The 19857-nt window shown below is 32.3% G+C and overlaps 1 protein-coding gene across 3 annotated transcripts in view; it reads right to left on the bottom strand.

Moving 5' to 3' along the window:
- The window catches only part of PHIP (PHIP subunit of CUL4-Ring ligase complex), a 127308-nt gene that overhangs the window by 17252 nt on the left and 90199 nt on the right, over positions 1–19857 (bottom strand). For all 3 annotated transcript variants that reach the window (XM_072735780.1, XM_072735778.1, XM_072735789.1), the window contains exons 23-32: positions 19236–19467; positions 14404–14523; positions 12610–12717; positions 11714–11838; positions 11504–11586; positions 8252–8363; positions 7821–7882; positions 5367–5522; positions 3814–3934; positions 1137–1262 (exon numbers count right to left, since the gene is read on the bottom strand). In XM_072735780.1, coding sequence (XP_072591881.1) covers positions 1137–1262; positions 3814–3934; positions 5367–5522; positions 7821–7882; positions 8252–8363; positions 11504–11586; positions 11714–11838; positions 12610–12717; positions 14404–14523; positions 19236–19467 — 1245 coding nt within the window. The remainder of the gene's footprint in view (positions 1–1136; positions 1263–3813; positions 3935–5366; positions 5523–7820; positions 7883–8251; positions 8364–11503; positions 11587–11713; positions 11839–12609; positions 12718–14403; positions 14524–19235; positions 19468–19857) is intronic.

Raw genomic sequence — 19857 nt, forward strand, 5'->3', positions numbered from 1 at the left:
AGCATGTATTTATGTATCATGGGATACTATTAATTCCTCTTTTTGGAAAAAGAAACATATATACATAATACAAAATTATACACTATAAACTTTATAGTTAAAATATTATAAGCCACCATAACTAAGTTATATGAACAATCTATCTTCCAAGGATAACTAATTCTTAATTACCAATTTTATGAGGGAGGAGCAGCTCAAGTATAGTAGAAATAGCCCCCCCAAACCATTTGGAAGGTTTCTTTGGAGAATCCGGGAGAGGATAGGAGATAATATTCACTGTACTCCTTTTCTTTGGTATTTTCTTATATTGAAATTACCTATATTCCTTAACAAAAAAGCCCTCTAATACTACAAAAAGGGGCCCTATGATTATTCTGAGTAATGAGAATGAAGCTGGAGGTGTTTTTTAAAAAGCTTCAATAATCCCTTCATGTGAAAATGAAAGCTGATAGCAGCTGAGTATTTAAATTATAAAATACATTCTTTCCTCTTTACCAGAAAAAATTAACCAATATATATACCCTTAATATGAACTCAAGAGTAGAATTTTATATAAAACAGGAGTCATTCCTCTGGTTTTCGTTTAGAAAGCTCAATTCATTCTATGGCTATATAAAATTCCTAAGATGAAAAATAAAAGTGCTGCTCCCTTAAATAGCTGTAGTATATTGTCAGGGGCAATATAATGTTAAGATGAAAAATTCTTAGATGGAAGACACTCCCTGCAAAAATTAAACATGTAAACCTCTAAAACAGCTTCCTTAACTGTTAATTCGATAGTGGTATCTCCTACCTGTATGATTATTATTCGGCTTAGAAGAATTGTTTTAGGTAAAAAATAACAGGTAAAACCCTTAATATTATTGTCCAAAGTTGGATTTAAAGAAGGATCCATTTTTAAAATATTAACTGCAGAATACAAGTGTAACACAACTTTTGTGATTTCCTAATTAATATTAACCAATGAACTAAATTATATGCTTTCTATATTGAATGGAACTAGTTTACAGCACAGCATGTGACATTACATATATAAATAATTGCATTTTACATCTTAAAATAATGAGATACAGTATTACAACAATTAAAATACAATAAAATACAATACAATAAATAAGTATGGAAAAACAACTCACTTTATAAAATGTAGAAGAAGATCAGTCACAAACTTAGCAGATTTCACAATAGGGCTTCCAGGCTCATTAAATGTCCGTGTATTATGCTCTATGTATCGAACTTCCCACATTAGGGAAGAAACCCGCCTTAAACAAACAAAACATTTAGTCTTAACCTCATTATATTTAGAAATATTTGTGCACAATTTAAAACCAGGCATTCTTTCAACTGCAGTCTTATCTAATCACAAAACTCACAACTTAAAATTTAAGAAAATATAGAACCTCATTTGTGTTAGAATAGAAGAGTAGCAACATTGTGTATTTGCATAGAAAATGACAAACTAGATTAGACACACTAGATTATTAACAGTGCCATCTTTATGAAAGTAAAGACAAACTTCTAGAGTGACTTCTAGAGTATCATTCACTATGTGGTCCCACTTTAAATAACAAAGAAGAAAATACTCAGAAAATATTACTGATATTGATGTGTAAAAAGAAATACAACTATTGTAATTTAAAAAATATATACAATTATGGACATGGAAGTATACAGAAAGTTCTGTGATTTCAAATAGCATCACAAGTTTTATTTATTCTAATAATAGAATCAACAAGCATCTTCAGGGCACTCCATAGAAAACTGTGTAAAATAAGGTTTTAGATTAAAGTCAAGCAGGGTAAATTGATAGTAGTAGTATAACAAGAGACTGAACCCAAAGTATCAGAGAGGAAAATCACAAACTGCAAGAAATCTGAAGCCAATGAGTAAAGGAGAAACAAAAAAAGCTTCAAATAGTGAAAAAGCATATGAAGACCTCGTTTCATTAAATAAGAACATAATTTGAGTCTTTATTATCAACTTTGAAAATAAGCAGTTTCTAATTTATGTAAGGATTGTGTTCTCAGGTTTTTTTCTTAAATTGGCTACTAAGCTAAGCAAATCCAAAAAAGCCTGTTTAAGCTGTAAAGTACCCTGAAATATCATACATCTTAACAGTTAACCATGCTGAACAGTATTTCTATGAGAAAGTACATTTATAACAATAGTGGGAGATGTCAAAAGCTTATCTTGGTAGCTGTAGTCCAACAATTACTGTGTATTAACAACTTTCTCATTACTTTCCCCTACCTTGTTGCATCTCTGAGGCACTAAGTCCAATTCCTACGGCTTAGCAATTTAGGGGTCTGGGGAAAAGGAAGGATGCAGCTAATTCTCCATTTTCTTTTAAATTTCTAACATGTGGTTCTATTGAAATAAATGTAAAGAAGTATACTATGAAGGTAAGATGGCTGGGAGGCACAGAACTTAGTGATTTCCTCATCTCTATGCTTTTGACAAATATCAATAAAGCAAGAGCAGAAACACCTAACCAAGATCAAAAAAATCTTTAGAACCTGAAATATAACATTTTAGTTTCCTTTATTCCAGTGGCTCTTAGTGATTCTGGATGAGTGATTTTACCTCGTATTTGGCGATATTTAAAGACATCTGTCTTTTTTACAATAGGAGCTGCTATTGGCACCTCATGGCTAGAGGCAAGGACAGCCCCTCACAATGAAGAGTTTTCCAGCCTCAAATATCAGTAATGCTTTTGTTGAGAACCATTGCTTCAGTAAGTTACAGAAAAATAAATGGTGTTTTCTGTGCCAGATACACAAAGTATCAAATTAGAATTATAACTTAAGTAATTAAAACACCAAAGGCACTCTTTATATTAAAAAATACAAAATATGAATATAAATTTCCCTAAGTTAAAATGATGATATAATGTAAAGAACTGCATTAATACAAAACTAGCTACAAACATAAATTTTTTAATGCAATTATTTAAATTAAAATGTTGTGAGGTGCCTACGTGGCTCAGTTGGTTAAGTGTCCAACTTCTAGGTTTCAGCTTAGGTCATGATCTCAGGGTTGTGAGACAGAGCCCGGGAGTTGGGCTCCCCACTAGGTTTGGAATCTGCCTCAAATTCTCTCTATCCCTCTCTACCACTTGCACCCTTGCTCTCTAATAAATAGATAAATACATAAATAAGTGTTAGTCTTCTAAGCAAAAGTCATAAAACCTGGAAGTATGATTTCATTACATGAAAAGTACAGACTTAAATTCACTTTTCTGTAAAGACATTCCAGGCAATAAAACTACAATGCCTGCCCAAGATTAGAACTCAATGTTTACTAAAATTGTTAACTAGAAGAAGATGCAAATTAATTAAAATTAGGTCTCTTTTAACTCTGTATTTCAAGCTAAACAACTATGAAAAATATCCTGAATTTTTCTAATTTCAAGTATTTATAAGTTAAATATAAGCAAAATAAGGAAAAAATATACAACTTTTTAATATTATTCTATGAAAAAAATTCATGAACAAATATTTCAATGTGATGTGTAGGAGAAAATGAGATACTCTGGCTTGCCTTATAAATTACATATAAAGACAGTGAGCACCAACTTGCATTAGTAACAAGAAAAAACTCTGAATCATGTTTCAAGCCTATAGGCCAGCAGCATCAGCATCCAGGGAACTTGTTAGTAATGCAGAACACTCAAATCCTACAAAAATTACTGAACCAGAGAATGTATTAAAAAAAAGAAATCCTCAGGTGATTTATACACACATTAAAGTTCAAGAAATGTTCAAGGATCATTTATTTCCCTTTTGGTAGCGGCTACAGCAAATGGGTTCTAACCTGTAAAACCTGTTTTCCAGCCTTTGTTTAATTGTACTTAAATCCGTAGGATATGCCACTACAGTGCAATACATGGGATAGGCTTGTAGATCCACAGGGGCCACAAATGCTGATGCAATATCTAGAATAAAAAAATAGTTTATGTTTTTTTTTTTTATTGTTTAAAATACTTCAGATAATTCTGCTTAAGACCAATTCTGATCCACATAACCAATAGATTGCCATGGTCTTTTCACAGAAAATACAATTTAGCTAGTTTACTGCTTCCAATGTGTACATTTACACTGCAAAATTCTCGGGATGTTTGTTATTCAGGTTCCTTAGAAGGAGAGAAATGACAGATAATATATAAATCTGACCTACTAAGTAACATACATTTCTACACTTAAAACCTGGCCATTCCTGAATCTAGGTTTTTGACATTCTGTCAGCAACACTATAACACATTCCATTCAAATGTAACCTTTCTCAAAAGTTATAATCTTATTTTACTTAACAGCTTAATTCTGTGAAGTATCAGGCAAGTACTCAGAAGAGGAAACAGATCCAGAAGTCTTTGACTCAATGTCACTGACCAAATGGCACACAGTAAACTGGTAAAAATCTAAAACCTGGCAAAGATCACTCTCCATTTTTTGCTCATTCACATACAGTATTTAAGATTCTATTTATGATACTCTTTAAAGTGTTGCCATGTCAAAAAAGACTTCAGATGAAATATCATCCAACATGTGTCTCCAGTGTCTTTACCACTTCTTTTTTTTTTTAATTTTTATTTATTTATGATAGTCACACACAGAGAGAGAGGCAGAGACATAGGCAGAGGGAGAAGCAGGCTCCATGCACTAGGAGCCCGACGTGGGACTCGATCCCGGGTCTCCAGGATCGTGCCCTGGGCCAAAGGCAGGCGCTAAACCGCTGCACCACCCAGGGATCCCCTTTACCACTTCTTATTCATGATAATTTTTCTCTCTTTGACGCTTGATCCCTTACTGTAGAGGGTTGCTAAAAACCACCACACTAGCCTACAGTTGTTTTGGAAGCCCATGATTCAGACAGCCAAAAGTTTTGTGGTCATTGTTTTATTTATTTATTTATTTATTTATTTTTTTAAATGAGACAAAGCAGTTCAGTATTCTCTTCCCTCCCAAGTATTCCCTTGTGTAAACATTCATAAAGTTAAGAGGAGAACTGATACAGCTATCCATATAATTATAATTCAGCTTTTAAGCCTCCTCTCCCAATTCACATCATGTCAGCTTATATATATGTTGAGGGATTTCAAAATAGGTTCCGGAGGATCCAGATTTTTCACAGGTACCCCTGGCATTTCTGGGAGCCCTCACTCTAAAATTCAACTAGAGCAACCCCATCTTTAACTGTTCTAGATACCCAAGTCCTAAGTAAGATCTCATTTTAAAAAAAGAAAAATTCCACTTAAAAATGTTTGAAAACTATTGACATGATATTATGGAAAAATTTTTTTATTTGAATCATTTCTCCTTTCTTTTGCTTTCTGCCAGCTTCTTCTGTATTCCTGTGTTATTATTTACCTAGTGTCATCAACTGATTTATTCCTGCAACAATTCTTTCACATTCTTCATCCCTGGGATTGGAACCCCATTCTCCATCAAGAGGTTTATAGATCAATGATCTGCATTCAACATCAGTTAAAGGAACACTAGTACCCAGTTCTTCAGGAAATACAGCTGAAATACATAGAAAAGCAGATTTAGTGAATATACGTGATTTTTGCTAATATTTAGGTTATCTCTAGAAAGTATAGTTGATGTTGTCAGAAAAACTAAAGTGTGATTTTGTAAAGATTTGGTTAAGTATGTTCTGTATTTTCATTAAAGAAAAGTATGTTTCAAGGGTCAGTAACATTTCCTAAAACACTAATTTTATTAGTAATTCTCTAGATGAGCATATAATTACTTCTACAAAATTATACCTGACAACTTGCTCTACTATCAGTTTCAGATATGGGACAAAGTATTTCTATAAATGATGCAAATAAAAGTTTTCTAAATCATTTCATAATATAATCTCCATATTTATTTTAATAAAACATACACAAGGTGAAACTGAACTAAAGTGGTGTTTTTCACAAATACTTTGATCAAAGCCTTTTTTTGAACAAAGAGAATTATGAACACTAACAGATGATTCATATGCTTGTTGCTTTTAAATTATGATGGTATGCTTTCTGCATAAACTAAGGGGTGGTGGTGACATAAAACCTACAAATCTGCCAACCAACTTTTCCTCTGAACTAGACTTCATAAGAAATATTGGAAAAATATGCTCCTATTTGTATACAAAATTCCTCACACAATGTAATAAAACCCCACTGATGCACACATGTATGTATCCAGACAGAACAAAAACAACAAAAATCACCCCCTTCACAAATGTATATATTTAGGTAGGAAACAAACAGTATATTAATGTCACTAATTCATTTCAAGAAATACCCCATGCATTACAACACTGACTAGCTTCATTTCTCTCATATATAGTAGTCCCATTCGACTACAACCTCAAACTTACAAAAAGAAGAGAAAAATCAAAAGATAATTCATGTAGCATCATTACAAGTTATTTAAAGACTTTATTTATTCATGAGAGGCACAGGCACAGGCAGAGGGAGAAGCAGGCTCCATGCAGGGAGCCTGACATGGGACTAGATCCCAGGTCTCCAGGATCACACCCTGGGCTGAAGGTGGCACTAAACCACTGAGCCACCCAGGCTGTCCTCATTACAAGTTATTTAAGATATTTTATAGTTTCAAACAGTTCTAATTTAGCAGTGAGATGAAAAATATGTTATTGGTATTAAATTTTCAAAGTGGTAACTTCTAGAAAGAACTAATCTTAGATAATATCAGCATGTCTTTTTTTCTCATTTCTAAGGTTTACCTGGTTCAGTTTAACTCTTCCAAGTTATCTTTTGACTTTTTAGAATATAAAAACTATTCTTTTTAGAATATAAAAACTAATAATCATTATTAATGATTATTTCTATTATGTCACAAGATCTATTTCCTTTTTGTTTATTAAAGGCTATATTCTTACCTGACAGGAAAAGGGATATGTTATAGAAAACCAAAAAACAAAAAATAATGTAAAAAATAATTTGTTGAAGTCCTTATATTCCCATCCTTCATAAATAATCATTATTAATATTCTGGGATATATATCCTTTTATTTCTTCATGAATATGCAAATGTGCATGCTGTATTTTTTTTTATAAAATAGAAACAAAAATGGGCACTGGATAAGAAGGAAAATGCAATCTGCAGTTTTCAGCCATACTGGTCTTTTCTCAGTTCCATGAAGATGTCTACTTACTGCCTAAGGCTAACTCCCAAGTCCTAAGCAATATACCAGGCCATTATTATTAGTAAACTATCCACTCACGGAGACTATTACATGTGTCAGGCTCTAAAATAAGCACTATAAGCACATGATGCCATTTAATTCTCACAGAAGCCCTGTAAAGTATTAGTTGACAGAATTTCAAAGCTTGAAGTCCTAAAAATCTGAAGCTTTGAGTGATTTAAGGAACTTGCCAAGATGACATAGGTAGAAGATGGCAGTGATAGGGTATGAACCTATGTAACACTCAAAAGCCTCAACTCTTTAATATTATGCTTTACTCTTAAAGTGTTCTGAAGTTACAAAAAAATCTGCTTCTAAGTGTTGTTCAACTTCTAGGAGTAAACAATTATTAGCAAAACATTTTCATATATTGCTATAGTTAACTAATTTCGATCTTTCCTGTTAGACTATAAATTCCAAGTGGGACAAAGATTATGTTTATCTTGTTTATTACTGCTATGCTTCTCCTACCTACAATCCAGTCCGTAACAGGTATGCAATATGTAACACTGAATATTTTCTATATGATATTCATAACAACCCTATGCAGTAGCAAGTCAGCAAATCAGATTCTTTATTTAAGAAATTAATTTTGTAACACAAAAAGCCTAATATACACTTACCATTGTTAGGAATAAGCTCCATATCCCAAGGACTCATCTTTTCTGTATCTCCATTGTCCCAGCTTAAAGGAAGAAAAATCCCTATGTTAAAAATTCTAAATATTGTTTTAAGTTTTATAAAATCACATTTTAAAAATAAGTGCAAGTGTTTAAAAGAAGTATCTGTCACATTATTAACAGATAAGGAAAACATTAAAAGTAATTCAAGCTGGGGGTGTCTGGGTGGTTCAGTCAGTTAAGAGTCCAACTCTTCATTTCAGGTCAGGTCATGATCTCAGAGTCTTGAGATTGAGCACCATTTTGGGCTCCTCATTGGGCCTGGAATCTGCTTAAGATTCTCTCTCTCTCTCTTTCTCCCCCATCCCTCCTCATTCCTCCCTTAAAAAAAAGGCAACTCAAGCTGAACTAAAATACAACAAACACTCCCTTACCAAACGTTATAGCACTGAAACAAACTATCAGGGTACTCAGGCTGAAGAGGTTCCTGGCTTTCAATTGTTCCAAACCACCAAGCATCATCTATGACTGATCTGAAACGGTCACCTAGACAAGAATAAAAGCCATCTCATTACTCTGAAATGTACTGCTACTGCTGTTACTCCTTTCTTCCAAAGCATACCTTTAAGATACTTAAATTACCTGTATAATTTCAAAAATCACATAAAAGTGACCTACATACTCTAAAATAAATAAATAAAATCAGCAACATTGAGGGAAAAAGTTATTTAATAAACACACCAGTGTGACTTACCAGTTTCCAGTACCATTTCTTACATTTGATTAGGGTCAGGAGAAATTCACTCTTATGTTAAGCATTTTTACCAATCTGGAATTTTAAGTTCATCATTAGGATTATGCCCAAAGTCTTCATTCAAAAAAGAAACAGTTTAGATAATTTCTGCCCAACAAGTATTTATAGTCTGTCTTTAATTTCTTGCTTTCTTTAGGCAAGTTCCTCCAACAATCAAGACTCTAGCCTAGAAACAATAAAAACAAAACACCCAACCTGCCTTCCTTCATGTCAATCATCTTGAAGGTGTAATATTTATACATTCACTTTCTCTTTTCTGTAAAAACAAGTAACAAAAAGGAAAACAACTAATCTTTGTAAAATAGACAACACTTGTGTTCCTTTCCTTACACAATTACATTCAGCTATTATCATATCACTAAAACTGCTTTCCCCAAAGACCCTAATTAACTAACTAACTTCTCAGCTTCCCTCGTGTCATATGAATACTGTATGTCACTCTCTTCCTTTCTGCCACTTTTTCCTCTTCCTTAGCTTTCAGAGTAGAGAGTGATTTTTCTCCTGGTAAGCATAGTTAGAGTCTGGAAGACCTAAGTTCAAATAATTCATCTGTGTGACTTTGAACAAATCAGTTATTTTAGAACTCATCTGAGTTTCATTTTCAAACCATAAAGAGAAAAGTATTTGTTTATATTCTAATTTTTTATCAAAAAAGATGTAAAAGCTTAGAGAGATATATAGCATAAAATGAATTTAAAAATTAAAAAAAAAGTTCAATGACAAAAAAGTACGTTGGAGTCAGGAATAAGATAATAGAACTCAACTGCATGTTGGGTTCTATTTAACTCTGAACAATATGCATTAGGCCCCAAATTTAGATTCAAGCATTCTAACAGCCAATGTTAAGAAGGAAACATGATCTATTACCAGGTAGTCTCTAACCACTCTTCAGATACATATTAGTGACACTGAGCTTAGTGAGAAGCTACCATAAAATTAATAAACAGCATTCTTGAAACTACCACAACTTTAAACATAATGATGAGTTTCAAAGAGCTATTTTTTATGATCCTATATACACTAATGACATTATGCTAAAGAAGAACTGGATAATGTATGCCTAACCACAAATAAACAATACTATAGAAAGATTAACAATGAAATCCAGCAGGGAACAGAGTACACCATCCAGAGTAAGCTTTAAACATTTCTAAACATTTTAAATGGCTATCAGTAGGTAGATGTATATTTCCTCAGAAATAAAAGACCAAGTACTATTAACTTTAGAAGAAATTATTAATCTATAAATTGAGGGAGAAAAAAGCAGCTATGATACAGATGAGAAAATTCTAACATACACCCATTTGAAATATCTCTTCAATATGTCTAATGCTTGCCATATTTCTTTACTTAGCTCATTTCTGGAATATTCTTGGACTCTATTAATATTTATTCTGCAATTTATGTCAGATGTCCTTAAAAAATAAAATTTTCAGTAACAAATGCAAATAATTTAAAAAGTGTACCAAAGTCTTATAATCAAAACCAAGAAAAACATCTTTAACTTGTGTAACTACTTCTTGAATTTACTTAGATTTCTGAATAATAATTAGTACAGAGATATTTCTTCACTCACCAATTTCAGACATTAAATATCAATCTCTCCATATAATTTTATGTAATTATATGTATTTTTAAAATCTGTATGGTTTTTATCATGACTATTTATTGTTTGCTATGGAGCCAAACAGTACACAGTTGCTTTCTTCTATAATTTTGTATGATTGCTTCATTTTTTGTGTGTGGTTTGTTTTCTTTGAATGTACAATTAAGTCTAACAGCTTAAACTATAAAACATTCTTCAATATACTCTCCAATGAAGTCAAACATTAGATAATTCATCAATTCCATTTTCTTTCTTTCCTGAAGACTTTGCTCTTCTGAACTGGTCATCTAGACTTGCTATGCAGATGCTATCCTGAGACTTCTATTGACTATTATTCAGAATTCATTTTGGCTCTTTCCTGTTCTGGATTTCCTGTTTCCTGGAGGGATTCCATGTCTTTCCCTTCCATGGTTTGTTCCCTTATTTGACAGAAACATCTTTCAAAGCTTCCAGAAATATGGTGTAATGGAATTTATATGGAAGGTAAATTCTTTTTGGTAACTCCCATGTCTCTAACTTTGATAACTTGCATTTCTCTAAATTTTCTTTATAGAGCACACATGTAAATTTCTAAGTTTACCAAGACCAAACAAGACAAATCACCATGCCAATGCCTTCCAATGGCATTGGAGGAGAGATGGATTGGCCTATCAACTGATGTGCTTTTTCAAACTAAATATGCCATATATGTACCACATCCCACTCCAAGATGACAAAGAGTGGCCCTGTTTGAAAATTAAAAAAAAAAAAAATGAATTGCACATCCATGTGAACATAAATTAATGCATCCTAAATGCTTGGAGATTTTAATATTTTTAAAGTTTCTTTGAGTCTTGATTACAAGTTTAAAGACTGTAACAGATTAGGTCAGTAAGAGAAAAATGCCAGTTTAGCTTTGGTACCAGTCCAAATTATTAAGCATTTTGAATTGGAAGATGTCTTTTGCTTCAAGTTTGAATTGTTATATTTTTAAATGAAAATTTAATTCAACACATGAAACAGCTGAAGAAATAGGTATAAACAATCTTTTAGGATTTGACAATGCAGGGCGTCAGCATTCCTAATCCTGGTGTTGTTCAAGGGTCAGCTGTATTTTAAATACCTGTATTTAACGGACACTGTATCTTCTTACTTTGCTAATAACATTCCCACAAATGGCAAGAAGATTTCTCTGATTATCTTTTTTCCAAATCACTAAAAATAGTAAATCACTTATTAGATTAAGAAAAATAACAAACACGTATGTCTTCTAAATAAATGACCTACCTATGTTCCACCGCCTATATTTTGCATCATCAAATTGTTGTCTCAAAACGAGGAAATCTATAACATCAGGCATATCGTGGTATCTAATTACAAATAGAAACAAACTGATTAGGTCACATACCTAAAAATATCTAAAAGAAGTTCAAATTTATCTGAATCTTGAAAAACAATCTATAATAAGAAACCACCGCCTCTTTTAATAGTCCTTACTTCATGGTAAATGATCCGCCAGTCAGTTTACCAGTATCAGGATCTAGAAAAGCAAGTTTAAGGCAGCAAAGGGTAGGCAATCCCACTTCATACTTTATGCCAACTATTTTCATCAGTTCTTGTTCCTGAGAAAGATACAGAAAATATGAAACCATCTTCACAAAACAAACTGATAAACATAATAACATTTTTTCATTTCAATGATCTAGATAGTGATTATTCTGTGCATGCAACAATTTACTGGCCTGTATACTGAAGAATTTATACCTTTATAGTTAACAAATCCTATCTATAGATAATATGTAATATCTATATATTATAACTTTCAAAAAAAAGAGAAAACTTTATTAAAATAAAAGTTTTCCAGGATCCCTGGGTGGCGCAGCGGTTTGGCGCCTGCCTTTGGCCCAGGGCGCGATCCTGGAGACCCGGGATCGAATCCCACGTCCAGCTCCCGGTGCATGGAGCCTGCTTCTCCCTCTGCCTGTGTCTCTGCCTCTCTCTCTCCCTGTGTGTGACCATCATAAATAAATAAAAATTTAAAAAATTAAAAAAAAAATAAATAAAAGTTTTCCAATATAGTTCCAAAGACCTCTACATAGTTTTCAACCCTGGCTGATAAATCTAGAAATACTTCTTTACAAATATGAAGTTTACCTTAGATATCAATGCTAATAAGTTTTACTATACTGACACTTCGTACCCAACTTATAAAATATCAGAGTACATAAATTCAATCTTTTGTTTCTTTGAAAATTAATTACTTTTACTCTCCAGGACTGCCTCAATTAAAAAAGGTACTTTCATGAGACAGTTTCTTACAGTGAAAAGAGGAACATTCAATACAATTTTCTACATAATCTAAAACTGCACTTTTTAAGTAATAAACACCATACCCGTAGTTCCATTTTATGCCATGGCTGTTTTTTTGGATTGATACTATAAATCTTATTTTTCCGGGCCATTTCAACATAAGCTTCATGTCCTTGCCGAAAGTAGTAAACCTAAAAAGTCAAGTCACAATTTTAAAAACTTGAATGTTTCCTTTAATCCAAGATGCAAGATATCAGCTAAAACTGCAAAGAGAGAATTTAATATCCTTTCAAAAGAAATTCTAATATTTTAATATTTTTTCCTTTTCCTCAAATTGTCCAAATGTCATGTAATCAACAAAGTGTTCTAAATAACATTACTTTGGTTATACACCAAGAGATAAAATAAGCAGTTTTCTGGTTTTGTTTCATTGTTTTATTTTTGGATTCAGAATAAGTTGACCAATGCTGTATAACGAAAGTTGTAACTTGGAGTTACGATCAGCTTATCATTCATGTATTTTGGTAGCAAGTGGTTTGTACATATGCAGTAAACTCCGAAATGAAAAATTATTTTTATATATCTTTTATCCTTACAAAGAGAGCAAAGCATGTATTTATCCTCATTTTATGGAGTTCACATTTAAGTGACACCTGACTATTATCCTGTAGAACTGGTACTTGACATAGTAGTCTGACACTATGTATTCTTACCACTATAAAAAAAATAGGAGTTTTTTTTTTTAAATACTATTAAAATTTTTACAAATGCTATTAAGTTCTTGGTAACATTCTGGGATATCCATTAGTCTACATACTTATATTCTATTTATTAATATCACTATTACTCGAGTTGTTTGAAATTTCATAGGAATAATGCTGAATAATGAGACCTTGTCTGTTTAAGCACCAACAATTAAAAACACAACTTAAACATTTTGAAAGAAAATTATTCAATAAGGATTTACACAGTGTAGTCATCTTGAAATATAAATTTGACTAGATTAAATACAATTTAATCAAGCATCTTTTTGATGCTCAAGGATCTGTCATGCTCTATCAATGTAAAATGTTGAAATGTTCTGTCTCTGCAAGTCTTAAGTAGGGGCCCTAAAAGACTTTTTTCCAGCTTGTTCTTTAGTTACTCTTGCAAAAAAACTGTTTTTGTTTTCTTTTTTTTACTGTTAACTGTCACTTGCTACTTTCTACTACTAATTAGTATGGTTTGCTAAAGAAGCTCATATTATACTTAATTTATTACTGCCAATCTACTGGATACCAGATGACTCTGTTTCTTAACACTTACGTATAAAATAATACATGAAAGCTGGACTACGAATTTTGATCTAAGGTCTTACATTTTCATTTCAAATTCATAAGCACATAGTCCAAAATGATGACCAATCACATTTTCTTAAAAATAAAATATTTCTGACTCCAATACATTTTTAAAAAGATCTAATAAATTATAAACATTGTATTTAAATGAAAACTTATGAAATAAAACTAAATAAAGTGCTGAATTGCATTCTTCCCTTAACATGTCATATATTTAAGCCGCCTTATGCTATGAAAAATATATTTTTAGAAAGAAAAAGAAAATTGGCAATAGAAGCCTTATTAAAAAAATACTAGTTTTTAAAATGCCAATAAGATTTCCATCTTCTTCCGATATATAGTTTTGCTATTGCAATATTTAAAGTGGCAAGTGGCCTCAAAAAAAGATTAGAGCTTTCCTCCTAATTATACTTTTTCCATACATAGCTATAAACGTATAAAATGAGATATTTTATGAAACTGCTGTTTTTTACAGTTTCAAGAGCTATTTAAAAAAGCTTAAATATACTTCAAAGAAACAAAGATTGTTTTTAAAAGTACCTCATCACCCATCTGTGGCACAAATGGACATCTTCGGGGAATAGTATCTGTAATCCATGTTGATGGTAACCATTCTTCTAATGTCAAACCATTTTCTGTTAGTTCTCCTACAGCCAATCTCTAGGATTTTAGAACATTATAAAGTAATATTATCACAAAAGTATTCATCTCTCAATCTGTCCTTTAAAACACCTATAGAGACGCCTGGGTGGTGGATTCAGTTAAGCATCCGACTCTTGGTTTTGGCTCAGGATGTGAGCTCAGGATCATGAGCTCCATGTCAGGCTCCATGCTCAGCATGGAATCCATGTAAGACTCCTGCCCCTCTCCGCTGTGCTTTCTCTCTCTCACAAATAAATAAATCTTTAATAAAATAAAGTAACTATAAAGGTAGTTAAATAAAAGGTGAAGGAGATTATTGAACAAAAGTATATATTAAGTATTTTAAAAACCCTTATTCTGGGAAGATGGCAGCAAGTGACATTATAGTCATTCAATCTTCGCAAATCACCACATAAAAAAAGAACTAGATAAACCAAACTTTATAGACAACATTCAGAACAAGACTAGGTAAACAAGATATCCTCCTAAATCCCAAAATATAAACTCTGTGTAATCTCTCTCTCAAAATCCTATCAGTTTTATCAATATTTCATGTAATAAACCAAGCCATTATTCAAGTTCTTTTTTTTTTAAATCATAGTCATGCCTTGTCAGAAAGAACTAAGTTATTTTCATAAGGGCTGAGTAGTGGATAATACAGAAGGCTGTTTCAGTGATGTGGGCATTATACTTACACAAAGCCCAGGAATATTTTCTCCCCTTTCTCACACCTGGTTCACAATATATGAATTATGTATGTGTATATGTGTGTGTGTGTGTGTGTGTGTGTGTATATGTATGTGTGTATATATATATATACACATATAAAAAAGCAAAGGTTTCTGGTTAAACAAATGGATGAATCAAGTTCCCAAGTACCAATATGGGGAAAACTACAGAAAAAAAAAAAAAAAAAAAAAAAACAGGTTTGGGAAGGAAAGTAAAAAACGTAAGTTTTATACATGTTTACCTCTCTCTCTCTCTCTCTATATATATATATAGATAGATAGATATGTATCTCAGTAGTGAGAGGTATGCACTAGCAGGTATATATTCCTGCTAAACACAACTTATTTCTCATTCAAACATATCAGGAGCACTCTCTTTGAAGATTAAGGGAGAGGTAAATGGCTTGGTATTTGCTTTATGTGAGACAGGTCCACTGGAGAATTTTAGTCAAAAGAATGACAGAATCTGACTTTTAAAAGGATCACTCTGGATGCCTCAAAGCAGGGATTTGCAAATTATGGTCCATGGTTCAAGTCCCACTGCTTCATTACTTTTATAAGTCAAATTTCATTGGAACACAGCCATATCCATTCATTTATATATTGTGTATGGCTGCTCTCAAGCTACAACAGCGGAGTAGTGGGCCCCAGAAAAAGTTTCTTGCTCCATACTTTGGCGAACAGAACCTAGGGATAAAAGGGTGGAAGCAGGATGACAGATAGAAGGCTTACTGCAGTAATACAACCCAAGAGTTTATAGTGGCTCACATTACTGTGATAGCAAAAGTGGCAAACAAAACAAAACAAAAACAAAAAACACCCAAAACCCAAAAAAATCCTCAGGTGCTGAATATAGCTAGAAGATAGACACACAAAAAACCCCTGATGTACTGGATGTAGAATATGCGGGAAAAAGAGAAATTAAGGATAACACTACAGTTTCGGTGTAAACAACTAAAAGAGTTGTCAATGTGAGAAGAAAAGGGCTAGAGAAGACCAGAGGGGAAAACATAGAAAATAAATTTTGTATTATGTTATTTTGATAAGTCAGAGGATGTCTGAAAAGTTAATTTATCCATACTGAACACACATTATTACATGTGTGTTATTATTACATGTGTGTATTATTACATGATAGAGTTAGAGCCATAGATTTTCAGTTTCTTACATTAAGGTTTTGAGTTAAAGTATATTTGAAAAAGGTTTCCTTCAACTTAAAAAAAAGAAAAGAAGGTAGGAAAGTCTGAAAATTGTTAATTCCAGCCTCAGTATGGGCTGTTAATTTCAGCAAATATTTCTCCCCACAGGGAGAAAATACCTATATTGACTGAAATAGCTAACAACTCAAATGGAATCAAGTTAACTATGAAACAGGAATGATCATATTTCTAACTCTAAGACTACGGTACAGCACGGCCTAGAATCAGAATGATACTAGTCCCCAGTAATTCTTGGGAAATCTAGAATTTTGGGTTAAAGTAAATTTCTATCACTTAGTACTTAGATAAAATGCATTGAATATTCCTCAAAATTTCAGCCTCATATTTTGAAACTTTAAAATTTTGGAGATACAAGAAATTGATTCATTTCTATTCATGGAAAGTCTTCTAGGTCTACCTCACATTTTGCTCATTCTGGGAGCCTTACCTGAAACTCTAAGAAAAAATGTCCTTATTTGATCTCTGAATTTCATCTTTAAAATGAATCTAGTAATTAAACATATTAGATAATGTGATATTTCACTCAGTGTTTTGAAAAAAAAAAACTATTCTTATACTTCTTTTTATCCACTGAATTGGTTTATAAACTTTAGCGTCCAATAAAAATTTATTGGCCTGGTTTCTAGAGTTCCTAACAGTATAATGAACATATATCAGATATTGAGATTACTGCATCTCTGGAGTTTTTTTTTTTTTAAAGAAAGAGTGTGAGTTAGCAGGCAGGGAGAGGCAGAGGGAGAGGAAATATCTTAAACAGGGTCCATGCCTGCCCCACTGCAGACTTGGACGTGAGGCTCAATCTTCCCACCCTGAGATCACGACCTTCCCAAAATCAAGAGTCAGATACTTAACCAGACTGAGCCACCCAAATGACCCTGGAGAATTCAATTTTTTAGTAAGCATTTTTTGTATTTGCCTTACTGTTTGTGCTTAATTAATTTGAATATAATTAGTCATATGGAAAATATCTTCATCTTTTCATACATGCAGTAAATATTAATTAACAGGATCTCTCAGTTACTTTCTATGCATAAGAAGAGAAATACTGTGTTTGTTTGGGGTAACAAGACAACTAAGGAATAAGAAAAATTCTATCTACTATTAGATCCATTGGTGGACTAATACCAAACTGTAGGTACTAAAACCAAATAAAAGGAAATAGTCTATAATATCCTTACACTTTATGATCTTTAAAGTTTGTCCCACATAAATTTAGTGGCATACAGATCCTACTGTAATCTTCAAGCAAAATGGCGAAATTAAAATATGCCAAATAGTAACAGTGGATCCAAATGTGTCATTGCATGAAGAAGTGCAAGGTGTTAGCTTGTATGCAATTATCAAATCGAGGAATTAGGTGAAGTAAACTGCACTCTTGGGACAAAAAAAAGTTATGTTCTCACAGGGACTTAAAATACTGTAAACCTTAAAAGTTCATCAAAACTGTCTTGAGCTAATGGAAAAAAAAGGCTTATTAGCCAAATATAGGGCTAAATCAGTTTTCTTAACCAATCTGTGTACCATAAAAAATAATGGGTTAACCTACACAGAAAAATGTTGGCATATGCGTGATATTCTCTTTGGTAAATCTTCCCGAAACAAAAGCAAAGGAGATAAAAGAATAGTAGCTGTGGAGTCCAAATTAAAGTAATTCATAATTATAAGCTGAAGCAAGTAAGTGCTCAAGTGAAACAGATAAAATAAACACTTAAAACAGATGTATCCTTAAATTTTTCAAAGCTCTCTGGAGGTAAAGACCTTCTTAGATTCCCTAGTATTTAATTCTACATTTGACAACTTATGTTTAATTCTAAAAATGAGAGGTTAAAAAAAAAATCTTCCTTATGTTTATTTAATCAAATATACTTTCCATTTATAGTCTCTTGGGGAATAGAAAAACATCTCTTATATTTCACTTACTTCAGAGCAAAAGTGTAATAGCTCTTATTTTTTAAAAGAATCCCATTTCCATAAAAGCTGACAGATCTTTTTTTCGTAACATTTATTTCTTACGTTCTCTGATCTGTCTCAAATTATCCACAGACTAAAGATGAAGTAATCAAACCAATACTACTATTGACCTAAGGACCATCTAATTATGGCTCACATGCTCTGTAAATTGATGAAAGCTTGTTAACAACAATAGTGTCCTCCTTTAGATTCATACTTATATTTTGGTCAACTATGACAAGTTCTGCCATTTTTATTCCAGGTGATGTGCACTCTCTAAGCTTTCTGGTTATTTTCACAGCAAAAGTAATAAGGATGGTTAAAAAGTAAAAGGCAGAAGATGAATAAACTGCATGTTTTATAACACTGTTTTTTTAAATACACAAATGAATAAATCCCACAAGATCACAAAAAAACCCACAACCTGCTCATATTATAAGATTACATGCTCAATATTTATGTATTTATGTATGTATATACTTATATTTTTATGTAATCTCTAAACCCAACGTGGGGCTTGAATTACAACCCCTAGATCAAGATTCACATGCCCTACTGACTGAGCCAGCCAGGTGCCCTAAATGCTCAATATTTAGGATATGGTAATTCTATAAGTAAATATTCTCACATGCTAAACATTTAAAGCTTGAGTAAATTAGATGTTTTGTTATAGTACATTTTATTACTGTGTAACTTCTGAGTTTTTTTCACTACTACTTACTGGTATACCTCAACAACATTTATATTCATCAACAGCACTTCTAAAAGGAGTGCTTTTGTTCTCATAGAACACAACTGATTTTTTTTTTTTTTTTTTTAAAAAAAAAAACACCTTTTGTTTTCTTTCTTTGGGCTTCTTTTTCTTTGGTGATATTTGTCCATCTTTCTCTTCATTTACTTTTTTCCTTTCCTTTTTAATCTGTTTTTGCTTCTGTTTTTCAGATTCTTCTTCTTCATCTGAACTGCTTTCTGCTTTCTTGGTTTTATGCTTAGGAATTTTCTTTGGTGGTTGCAGATTAATTCCTGCATCTGCTGTCCAGTCAGAATAATCACTAGAGTAGTCACTAGAAGGCAAAAATGCATTTAAAAAATATACACACAAGATAAGACTTTGCTTTATAAAAACATAAAGAGAGACCACAATAAAGGATGACAGAATACATCTTAAATTAACTAAAAATAAATTAACTAAAAATATTAATTAACTAAAATATTTCCCTTTCAACTCATCATCTTCTAAACAGTTTCTTAAATTATGTAGGCTTAACTTACTTAAATATCGGAAAAAGTTTTCTAAGATAAATAAGCCTATAGCTTTAATTGAAACAATGAACTTAAGTGTCTTCTAAGATTTTATTTTTTTAAAAGATTTTATTTATTTATTCATGAGAAACAGAGAGAGAGGCAGAGACATAGGCAGAGGAAGAAGCAGGCTCCGGGCAGGGAGCTCGCTG

Source organism: Vulpes vulpes, chromosome 1 (assembly GCF_048418805.1).
Source record: "Vulpes vulpes isolate BD-2025 chromosome 1, VulVul3, whole genome shotgun sequence".
In the NCBI taxonomy this organism is placed as follows: domain Eukaryota; kingdom Metazoa; phylum Chordata; class Mammalia; order Carnivora; family Canidae; genus Vulpes; species Vulpes vulpes.